At 44.6% G+C, this 12,413-nt stretch overlaps 1 protein-coding gene across 3 annotated transcripts in view; it reads right to left on the minus strand.

The window, feature by feature from the left end:
• Positions 1-12,413, minus strand: part of FBLN2 (fibulin 2) — a 98,711-nt gene that overhangs the window by 26,098 nt on the left and 60,200 nt on the right. For all 3 annotated transcript variants that reach the window (XM_017737345.1, XM_017737346.1, XM_008636020.2), the window contains exons 3-4: positions 6,018-6,129; positions 3,046-3,175 (exon numbers count right to left, since the gene is read on the minus strand). In XM_017737345.1, coding sequence (XP_017592834.1) covers positions 3,046-3,175; positions 6,018-6,129 — 242 coding nt within the window. The remainder of the gene's footprint in view (positions 1-3,045; positions 3,176-6,017; positions 6,130-12,413) is intronic.

Raw genomic sequence — 12,413 nt, forward strand, 5'->3', positions numbered from 1 at the left:
TCCCTCTGCAACTCCTTTGACAGTCATGCACTCACGGAGAGTTTGCAGTTACACTGGAACAGCCCCTCTGAACCCAGAGAGCCAGCTTCAGTCTGTTCCAATATTCACCCTGTGGAAAGGTGTCAGACACGGGAGCTGAAGGGCAGGACTCGAGCTGGCAGCAGGAGCTGTGTCAATAGAAAGTCCAAGGAGGGAGATCCCTGACCTGGCAGGGCAGATAAGAGAGGCAGTGTTTTAAGGGCTGGAGGAGTATGGAAATGGAGAGGGATCACTTCTCATCATCAGAAATCCTAGGTGGGCATTGCCACTAAACCAGAGCCTGTCTCCAGCAGGGAAATGCATCCACTGCCAGCTCAATGCTCAGAAACTCTTCTGCCAAGTCCCTTTTTTCAGGACAGCACTGGGGTTTCGTGAGCATTTCACACTCAGTGCACAGCCTTGCATGTTCAGCCAGTTTGGATGGCTGCAGCTCATGTTTTATGGCCCTGCTTCCTAATCTGAAAAATCCCCAAACATCATAAACAGCAGACATTACTCACATTTGCAAATATGCACAGCCACGAGGAGCTGCCTTCACGTGCCCAAAAACATTTGTGTAAAATTTACAGCACGCCCCTTGAAGAGGACGAATTATTTTGCATGTTAAATAGGCTAAATCATCTTTTCAAAAGAAGTATTAAAAAAAAAATCTAGCAATAATGAATTGTGGTCATGCTAGAAAAGGGAAAACTCCTCTTTCCATCCTCCCCAAATCCAGAACCTTCAAATTCAAAATTTTATGGAAAAAAATTTCTATTTTCTGCATTTTTTTTCAGTTTTAGCTCAGTTCTGTCACCTTCAATATGCAAAATAGAAGAAGTTCAAGATAATCCATGGTTTTACTGAAGTACTGTAAAATATACAATATTTGCCTTGAGGACCCTGGCTTCTTGCAGTCGTAGTTTATTCACAATTTATCCCATGTGCAGGTATGACAGAGAGTATTCAATCAGTCAGACATCTTTGGGCTCACATATTTTCCAGGTGAACAAAACTGTCTCATTTTCCAGTGGAAAAACTTGTTCGTTGAAAAGTTCCTTCTAAAATGCAAAAATTGGAATGCCTCGACCTTCTATTAGCTGCTTTCTGAACTTCCCAGGAATTCTACAACTGATTTAATAGCAAAGATGACTTTTTTTACCTTGCAATTGAGAAACACCTTGAGAACCATTCTTTGGTTCACAGCTTTCTGCATTCCCCTCAAAACTATCTTTGCTGGAATCCAGCATAATTGGATTTTCCACGGTGGAGTCTCCACCCACTGGGAAAAAACCCCAAGCATGTGCTTTTTGTATTAATAACAACTAAATAAGTAAATAACAGTTAAAGCACCCTAAGGTTAGGCTGATTGAACACAGGCTGAACTCCTGGATCTGAAAAACCAGCACTGCCACCTCCACCTTGAAGCAAAAGGAAGGATCCCACACCTGAAAATGCCTGAAGACCTACAAATGTTTGTAACCTGGAGTTAAAACACTGGCTTTTGGCAGGACAGTGTAGATAACTTGCTGGTTTTGGGGGCAATTAATCAATCTTTCCACATTCCAAACAAACTTTTTTGATTCATGCCACAGCAGTTACTAAGAGCAGGGGAAACACCACTAAGGACTGTCAGCACCTTCTGCCAGATCACCTCTGAAACAATGTCTAACCATAATAAAATTAGAAAACCTTTCCTGTAGTACAAAGCATTACAAAGTTGGATTATTTTGTATTACAGCAGTACATACTGTAATGCTAAAGTAATACAAAGTCTCAACAGTCTCAGTATTTATTGATTTTTTTTCAAGCAGTAGCTGCAATGACTCAAGAGCTAAACAAGCTAAATAGGTGAGCAAAGCTGTTCAGTAATTTTACTGTCTCAGATGGTTTATCTTAAAGGAAAAATCCCATTGGAACTGGCATGAGCAACCATTCCACGAGAGTATTTTGTCACTGGTTTCAGCTCAGACAGGAACGATGGAGTTCTCCCTCCCCACCTCTGCCTGAGGAATGGCATGTGCAATCAGACCGACTCCACAGCCTGCCTCTGCCGGGCATGCAAACCACCCCTGGTGAAAACCTAAGAACAACAATTCTGTCACATTTCAGACATATTAATGTCTTCTCCCAAGTGCACAAATTCTCTTTTTACTCTAATGATAGGCTTCAGACCAAAATTAATAATAGTTCTGAAGATGACAAATCAGCACAGCTAATTAAACCTTACACTCTGCAGTGGATGTCCACGTTCTCTGCTCTTCCAGTGAACAATTATCTGTGAGAATCTCCGATGTACAGGAACAGATAGAACTAATCAGGTTCCTGCTGCGCCCATGGAAGCTGCACTTAAGCTGAGCTATAGCTATGTAAATTAGGATCAGAGGGAAATGAATTCTGAAAGGCACTGTTCTGGTGAAAACAAGACAAGTGAGCTGCTGAATCTTCAAACTGGTTTAAATTGGTTTGGCTCCAGTGATTCTCATAAAGCAAATCTCATTTATCTAAGCGGAGGCTGTGGCTCAGGATTTGTGATTTGTGCTGGCTGCTAATGGTTTGCCTTTATTTATGAACAAAAGCTTCCATCATCACCTAAATGCTTGTTCCTCTAGTCCAGCATTGTGTAGAACTGGGAAAGGGGGCCACAATTCAACACTGGAGCCAAGCAAACTGTCCAGTAATGGGTTTCACATTATATCTTCAATTAAGTTTTGCCCCATCATTTCCTAAATTCTTCTACACTATAGACACAAAAACTAAAATGGACTTTTCAGCTACTTCCAAAGCAAGGAAGCAAAAGCAATACAGCCAGTTAGGTCTACAAAATGGAGATGGAAATAATTCAAAACAACATCACTGTGAAGTTTTAAAAGGGGCTGCAAACTTAAATGCAAGCAGCTCCATTTCCCTGCCACATTCCTGCAACTTCACCTTTTCTGTGCCCCATAGTAGTGCACAAACAAATTACTGCTGAAGGCAGGCTCTGAGAACACCTTACATGTCTGCAGAAGCACCAGAGGAGCTCACCTTGTAGGACGAGCCCGCGCAGGGATCGCTCTCCTCGGGGCCACACGTGTCCCCCTCCTTGGCAGCGATCATCCCGGCCAGGCAGCTGTTCTCCCTCACCGTGGACACACAGCACTGCTTCTGGGCAATCCTGCAAGGGCCAAGCCATCACATGTAACACATCCCACAGCCTGGGCTCCCTGACACGCTGTGGAACCATCCCCATGGCACCTGGGCTGTGCCAGCCGTGCCCTGGCAGCAGCACCGGGCAGTGCCCGTCCCCTGCGCTGGCACTGCTGAGGGACCTTGGGGTCAGTTCTGGGCCCCTCAGGACAGGAAGGACATTGAGGGGCTGGAGCGTGTCCAGGGAAGGGGCTGGAGCACCAGGAGCAGCTGAGGGAGCTTGGAAAGGGGCTCAGCCTGGAGAAAAGGAGGCTCAGGGGGGACCTGTAGATTGGACAATTCACAAAAAAAAATGGAAAGGGACGTCTCTTATCCCAGCAGAAACCAGGCAGTGACAGACACTTGGCTGCTTTTCCAGTATCAGTGGCCAAGTGTCACTTTTATATTAATATTTTTATGTTGGGTAGCACAAGAGAGGTGAAACTGGGAAGCAGGGGATTAAGTTGAAAAAAACCCAAACAAATGCTCTTAGACACTTTTTTGTATGTGCAAAGTGTTTTCTGTATTTAAACACTGAAATCTCTATAGACATGTTCTTCTGAAATGGGACATTTAGACAGGAGAAATTCCTGGCCTGCTGGAGTATCACTGGCCATTCTTTATTTTAGTATTTTTTATTTATCAGCAGAGCTCAGTTTCAGCTCCTCTATCACCAGAAAATGAACTGGGAAACAACAGTGACAACCACATGCTCTTGGTTTGTTCTGTTTCACAAACCTGCTCTTTGCAGAGCAGATAAGCGAATTTTGAAGAATATTCAGAACACTTCTGCTTCAGGAAAAGAGTTAGTGAGTCAAGCTCAGTGAACTGCTGCATTAAACTGGTGTGAGTCTCTAACTGGGACACGTGTCAGCAAAGAGCAGGGCCCGTGCTGGGACAGCTCATGCAAATGCCACCCAGATAAGCACGGCTCTGTTGTGATAAAACTCACCAATTATAAGATAAAAACTACTACACTGGGTCAGATGAGATTTCATCTAGGCTAACATCCTATTTCTGACACAGCCAGTGGTACAAGCTCTGGGAGTATTTTTATATCAGACTATCCATTGATTATCTAAAGATTTCCTGTAACCTGCTTTAAGTTCAGTCATCAAGTTTCTGCACCTGATCTCTTGTAGCCCAGTGTCCATCTTGCAGTTAGTGTGGCTGGTCACTACACAGAGACAGGCCAGGGTGGTCCTTGAATGCCCAGAGACATCAAGATACATCAAGAAGTAGCTTCAACAACAACGTTTTTACCACATGAACACCTCAAAATAGCATTTGGAAACAACAGACACCTCAGTCTGCAACCTCTGTGTAACAGGGAGGCTTCCTTCATCTGCATGAACTGAGAAAATGAATCCTTCATCACGGTGATGGACACTTGTAACACCCAAATGTGTCCAGAGAACTGTCCCGGCAGAACAGGAACTAACTTTTGAAACTAGTGTCTACTTTCTATCTATTCCCATCCCTGGCAGTGCCCAAGGCCAGGCTGGACATTGGGGCTTGCAGCAGCCTGGGACAGTGGGAGGTGTCCCTGCCCATGGCAGGGGTGGCACTGGATGGACTTCAAGATCCTTCCAACCCAAACCATTCTGGGATTCTGTGATTCTACTTCTTACAGTCTTCAGGCAGTGAGCTGAGCTGGCACAGACTCTTGGGAGCTGCAGGGTTCCAGCACAGACAGTGCCCCGGGGCTGGAGAGGGGCAGGGGCACCAGCTCTGCTCGCTGCCACATCCCCCAGCAGCAGCACCAAGTTGTTGTCCTTGCCTTCCAGGCTCTGAGGCCACATACTTGAATATTTTTTACATTAAATTTTTTCTTTGGACATAATATTTATAGGCGGGCTTAAATCTTTAAAACAGGGACACAACTGAAATTTTAGAAGTAAGACAGTTGAACCCCTGATCTCTTATTCCTTTAAATCCCAATAGACTCACAGGGACTGAAACATTTAGGATCTGGCTTTTTAATCTAAAACCAGCCTCAGATGTGCAGGTGCAACTCATTAATGTACTGGATTTACACCTACTTAGGCCAAGGCTGGAATGTTTTAATCTGCCTTTACTGCACAGACAGTTGGCATGTGTCAGTTACGTCACGCCAGATCCCAGTGGGGAGGATTTCCATCTCCCACTAACTTCAGAGAGGTGCAATGATACTAAATGTGATAAAAGTCATTATGCCAAAGTTTTTCAGTGCTCTAAATGATGGGATCACTCTTCGAGAATGTGAGTCTGGAGTAAGTTTGCCTTCATCCCTCCCCAAGGCCTGCTCCAGACTGGTGGGGAGGGAAGGGGATGAAGTGCAGCTCGTGCAGTACTGGGCCCATGTTACCCTGCACCCATCCTTGTTGTCCTGCTGTGCAGAGAGCCTGGCACCCTCTCACACCAGATGCTGCTGACACCAGCAGCAGCACCAGGCATGTGCTCCCCCCTCCAGCAGAACCAGGGCCCACTCACAGTGGGCAATAAATACATCCCATAAGGACATGGACAATCACTGCATTTAGCACTGCCAAGGGGAAGCCAAGCTCTGCCCTCCAATTTAACTGCAACTCCACAGATGTGCCGAAAATGGGAAACAGAAATCTGTGCTCTGCTCATGTGGGAGACAAAAAGAAACCTTAAAAAGCTTTTGTTTAGATTAGATTTTGGGCAAATGGAGGGAGAAATCCTCCTTTCTAATTTGCCACGACATATTGCCAGTCTACCAATAATTTAGGCAATGAATGACAGTTCCCTGTCTCCTGGACATCCCATGAACTTCTCAAGGGCTGCTCTTTGTGTTAACCGAAAATGTTCAGTTTTACCTTACGTACCTGCAAATATCACCATCCATGCCACTTACAGGGATTTCTGTGCACTCCCCGTTGTCTATAGCCCACTGCTGTCCAGCTCCACAGCAGCTCTCAATCAATTCCTTCGTGGAACCTGTGTGAAACACACACACACACATTTCTGTAGATTATTTTGTATGGAATAGATTTGGTGTAACTCTGTTTCTTAATTGAGAAGACCTTTAAAATAACGATAGCTCAGGGTGAGGTTTTTCCCCTTCTTTCCATATTTTGTCTGGTTACAAGGAAAACAAAGAAAGAGACAACTGATACCTGGAACATCTTGATATAATTGTTCACCTGGTGATGTCACTCAGGGGGGAACAGCAGAAGGAAATTAGGAATTTTAAACAGTACAAATAATATAACTGGTTTGAAGAAAACTCCATATTTGACAACTCTGAACAAACTCCCTGAAAAATCATGCTTGGCCACTTGATGCAAGTTGATTTACTAAGTCATTACGCTGCTGTAACAGTGCCCTCACTACTCAGGCTGGGTTAGCACAGAGTGCCCCAGCCCTGGAGGGTTCAGCTGGCTTAAAAATACACTGAAAAGGGTTTGGGAGACATAACTGACCCTGTGAAACACTGGCACTGAGATGTAGTGAGAGATGGAGATGCAGAATGCTGCTCTAGTTCCCACATTTTCCTTTGTGGATTTCCAGCGAAGATGTACATTTGCAGGTTGCAGTGAAATAGGGTTTTGCTGTATCCTATACACCTACTGTACAGACCTGGGGCACTTTGTTCTCCTCCAGCCTTCGGGGAGAAACAACCCAAACCCACCTGGAGCCACTGTGCCCCCACCCCGTGCAGGTGCAGGGGGGTTAAGGACCAAAGCCATTTGTGTCCCCCCCACCCTGCCCAGTTCCTGCTCACACGCCAGGGCACCACGACAATCTGCACATGGCCCTCAGGCTCTGCAATGCTTTCATTTTATACAGCACATTAACAATCTTAAAATATCCTTGAGTCCTGAAAGCTGTTTTAGGTGTAAGAGTTGCTCTGTGACATTGGAGGGTTGATCTATGCAGTTAAACTGGCAGGAAATACATCCAGTACCAGATAATTACAACACATTCCTATAAAACAGTTACACAGTTTTAATTCACTCCCTCAGTGGAAACTCCATTCATTTTACCAAGTGCTGAAATACATTTGTTGCTCTTGCTGGAACACGAGAATAGAGCAGAATTTAACTATCTACATTGCAGTAATCTACATGACTTATAATTCAAATAAAACTGAGTTACTCATTCCTCACTAAAGATTCAATATCAGATTGCTCTACTGAAGTGCCATACTATTAAACAGTCATATTTGCAAAATATATTGTCTTTTGTTGTGATCTTATGAATAATTAAACCCAGAATGAAGTTATCATAAAATAAACAAACCACTGCATTTTATCATCATCAGGAATTTTAAAGAACCTAGAATAACTCATAATAGGACTCACAGACATTAGCACGGATTTATGATATTTTAAGTCTCCATTAGCAAGAACAAATGTATACAACTAAATACGTGCACAGGACTGAGGACCACAGAGTTTCTCTGCTGGATAGAGATTTTCAGCTCTGTGTGTAACTAAAACATTCAAACAGAGCTTTGTTTATTTGGGGCTTCCATGATCTTAGCAGATTTAGAAGCAGATTTGCATCTGCTCACAGAAAACAAAATAATTTTGTTTGAGAACTCTGTAATCCTGGGGGTTTTTTATATACTGTGTGAATCTTTGATACTTCATAAAGTCCTTTCACAACCCACCTGCTAATAGATAATTTGCTATTTATAGATTTCTTCTCTAAGGGAAAAAAAAGGTAATTTATGTCAGGCTGCCCTACAAAACAGCAGCAGTTTCCTCACTTGTTTGCAGTTCAGTAACTCACCTCCTGCAATTATCACTCTGCATCAGTCTGAAGAGACGAACTACAGGACATTTTGGCCTAATCTCAAAAATTTGTGCATTGTCTTCTAAAGACATTTAGAAGTTAATTCAAATATTTTGAAAACCATTTTTCCCTCAGAGAATTTAAACTCCTCCCTGCCTGTGCTTTCAAGTTGTCTCAGTGCCTGATCCAACCCTGAGCAGCAGTGGGATGGCCTCAGTCGGACCCAGGGACACATCCAGTTTTTCCGCAGGATATCCACGCAGCTTTTACATGCTAAGAATTTCAGCTTCCAGCTACAAATGCTGCTATGGGTGGGTGGGTGTATTTTAAGAAGTTTAGCTGAAGCTCAAACTGAGGAAAACACACAGTTAAAGGCTACTAAATTATTTCCTCCCACCGACACAGTGAACCAAAAGTTTGTTAGAGCAGCAAAGGAGACAAAGGAGCATTTTCCTCCCCTTTTTCCCTCCCAGTGTTCACAAATTATGTTTCGAGAGCGAGAAATCATCAGCCAGCTCCAGAAGGTCAAGAAGGGATAGAATATCTCCGTCTCTTGCCAGAACTTTTTTGACACTGAAGTTTCCCTGATTTCAGCTTCACCTGAATTTCTACTCAGACCATTTAACACCTTTAACACCGCCAATTTCGCTGCTTCCTCCCATTCTCACTTCGGGTTTGCAGCTCTGCAGAGCATTTGCATTGATTGAATAACTCCTGTTATGCAAATACCCATTCTCGGAGCCAGCACTCCTGACTGAGCTGTCAGCAGCTTTATCCATCAGTCTGTTCCAAGTGTTTCTTTTGTCTAAGTAGAAAGACAGACAAGCCTTAAGACATCAGCACTTCCTCACTGAGCCTGGTAAAACACTGGCACAGGGTGCCCAGAGCAGCTGGGGCTGCCCCTGGATCCCTGGCAGTGCCCAAGGCCAGGCTGGACATTGGGGCTGGGAGCAGCCTGGGACAGTTGGAGATGTCCCTGCCCATGGCAGGGGGTGGGATGAGATGAACTTTAAATCCCTTTCCACACAAACTGTTCTGTGAGTCTACGATTCCTCACATGATGGGAGCAGCGAGGACTAATCCATCACATCAACCAACCCACCCAAGCCTCCCACCCACCAGTGGACAATTATTTTCCTTTCTACTAAAATTACTCCAGGAGCCGTGACATTAAGGAGTCTTAGATAGCAACTTTAACTACAGAGAGACCCAAGTAAGGCAGACATAGCACAGGGGCCTGGATAGAATCAGTTGGCTGCAGGTAGAGGTGAAGTTCAGAACTGGTATTAACCCCAAATACAATTATCCATAATCCAGGGAAAGCCAGAGCACTGCATGAATCACCATGAGGATCAGCATGTCAGGGGCAGGGCACTGTCAGCCCCAGGCACCCACATCTCTTCAGTGCTGGCTTTAATTCCAGCTGTTAATTGCTGGGTCAGCACTCACATGTGAGAGAGGCAAAGGTCATACCGGGAAAACTGAGCGGAGCTCTTGCTGTTGTGATGGAGCATCCTGCTCCACTCCTACACCTGAGGAAAATAGTTTATCTTCCCCAAAACGATAGTATTTACACTTGGGGGAGGGTGGGGCAGGGGATTAAACACCAGCAAACAACACAGGATCTTGCAAGGAAATGAGTTTGTGCACTGAGATTGATTTTGATGTGGAGCCTCAGAAATGAGACACTCCATTAGGAGCCATCTCCCTCTGGAGGATCTCATTGCTCACCCACACGGGCAGCTGACAGCCACGACTCCCGAGCTGAAACATTACTTTGATAAAAGCAGCTGCACAAACTGCCCGAGCGCTGAGCTGGCATAAATCACCCACCCTAGGGAGCTGGGTGGGGGCAGCCTCACAGCGCAGCATCGCTGGGGAGGGTTCCATAAGGCCAGGTGAGGGATCAGCTCTGAGCACAGGGAACACCTCTGCCCCGCAGCACCTGGGGGAATTGTGCCTTTCCAGGGAGCAAAGCAGACGGGCTGAGCTCCACCAGCACCTCCTCACAGCTTGCAGGGAAGCTCTTCTTTGAGCAGGGGCGTAGGTTCCTTTCGCCTGCTGCAACCATCCTCACCCACCAGGAATGAGTGGAGAAAGAACAGAAATGGGGCAGATAGGGAGCAGTTTCCATCACTTTCCACGGGCGCATACAGTCAAGGAAGGGATCAAAGCAGAGTCTAAGTCAGTGCTCATGACTTGTTTCCCTTATTAAAAAACCCAAACAATAAATGCAGCTTGAAAACTTGTTTATAGATTTACATATGTTTAAAGGAAGGGGTATCCATACCTGCAATACCCCCAGCACATACACTGAACAAGGACTGCTTGCTCACACTGGAGAAAAAAAGTTCTATTTCCTTATCAAATACCTGCCTGAGAACATAAAACCACGTATTCTGAAAAATAATGACAAAAACTTCACAGAACAACTTGGTGGAGTTCTTCAAATACTGAAAAATAACCGTTTCCAGTGGGTCTTTTTTTCTGCTCCAATCTCTTAATCATTTAAAGCTCTAATAAATAAATAACAAAGTACTGTAGCTTTAGCCTTTGATAGGTTGTCATTTTCTATCTTATCAACAGCCTGAGAAGCTTTATTAAATTCCCTCATTGAATTTCACCATTTAGGTGTGCATTGTAACATGTTCTCAGCTTGATTTATCTGGAATGGCTGGGAAGACGTTTTAATGAGTAAGGTAAAGAGGAGAAGAACATTTATCTTGGCAGAGACAGGGGAGGGGAGAATGACAACACAACCCCAAAGCCAGCTGCTTTCACTCCAAACGGAGCTATCACTTACGTCATTAGGGCTGGTTAAGCTCTCCCCAGGACCTGTTCCCAGATAAATGAGCGAGAGTTTGCTCTGTGCAGGTTCCTGCAAGCTCCTCCAAGCGCCTCAGCATTCAGGATGTGTCTGACTCTAAATCTCCCTGAAATGAGGGCAGCGCTCGAGTGTTTCCATGACCAAACCCCCAGTGAGCTCACTGCTCGGGACGGGGCTTTAACCCACGTGCAGCTTCTCAGTCTTTGAGGCTTCTCTCCTTGGAAATGATGGAAAAGCAGATTGCAGGAGAAATACAGGCTGAGCTGAGCATTCAGCACACATCTCATGGATCCAATCCAGTGCCTACCAGCCCATCACCACAGCAGTGTCAGGGAGCTCCATCACACTTGGAGCAACCTGCCTTCATTTTAAACCTCATGCAGCAAAGCGTTTTTCTACATCCTCCGAAGGCGCCCGCGTCTCTTTGGGAATCCATCCCACCACTCATCCGGGACAAGTTCTGTTATATTGCCTTCGCTCCTTGGGAAGCATCTGCTTTCTATTTCGACCTGAAAACATTCTGTTTCCTACGTTATTCTTTTTTCATAAATTCCTTATGCTGGCTTGCTTGGCAAAACACAGAGAGCCGTGTCTGCCCCAAGGCACAATGAAAAACTGGATAACCCAAGCCGAACATTCATTTTACTGTGCACCATACAATGGAGACATACATCAACATAACCTCAGCCAGGCTTGTTTGGCAGATTGTGTTCGAAGTGTGAATGAATAGCAACCTTATATTCCCTCTGGCTTTAGTTCTGGATAATCCTTGTAAGTCAAAACTTGTATTACCTGTGGCAGAGGCCAGATAATTTAGATGATGTTTGGTCTTTAACGTTTCCATGACAGCATCCTTTATTAGGTCCAGGTTGAAAGAAGGAGGGGGGGGAACAACTAAATATATTCTTTAACCTTTTTCACCAGCAACAAACCCAAGCAATTCCTCTTCCTGCCGTTTCAGAATGTGTCTCATTTTGCTGCGTCCTTCTGTCACCGAGTTTGAAGCGGAACAGTTCCTACACAATCGTCCTTCTATTCGTTACAATAATAACTCAGAGCAGGCAGAATGTTTCTTGCCCTTCAGCATAGTCTTGGCTGTATTTTCCCCCTCAACCTTCCTTCCCCAGATATTGCACAGAGTATATTTATGCTGGCTATTAACTTTCAAAAGAGCTGAGGCTTTGGAAAGCCTGGTTCCGATTATCCTTGTAATTCCTGTCTGAAGAATTTTATCTTGGGGGAGAGCACACTCTTTGCATGCTCTGTTTTGTGGCTAGGTAGGCTTCCTTCTTCAAAGCATTTCCACCAGCCCTGTTTAATTTTAAAGTTAAAATTCAGAGGAATAGTGTTTATCAGGGAATGTAGTCAGGGACTGCCTGTCAGAGCACTTGGGAAAATTAGGCAGGATCACTGAATGTGCTGCAACTCAAACACTTGAGTAAGCCAAGCACTTCCAGTACGTTCTTAACTCATTACAAATTGAGCTGAGGTTGTAATGGTAACTAAATTATGAAAACAATATTCCTTCTTCTTAAAAAATATGAAGGCAAGCAAACATAAAGAAGCAAATAGATGTGTGTGTAAGGCCTTCATTCAGCTTATACGCTCCCCGTACTTCTGAGCGTTTATCTACAGAAAAAATTGCATTAATTCC

The sequence above is a fragment of the Corvus brachyrhynchos genome, unplaced genomic scaffold (genome assembly GCF_000691975.1).
Source record: "Corvus brachyrhynchos isolate BGI_N302 unplaced genomic scaffold, ASM69197v1 scaffold266, whole genome shotgun sequence".
Lineage (NCBI taxonomy): Eukaryota > Metazoa > Chordata > Aves > Passeriformes > Corvidae > Corvus > Corvus brachyrhynchos.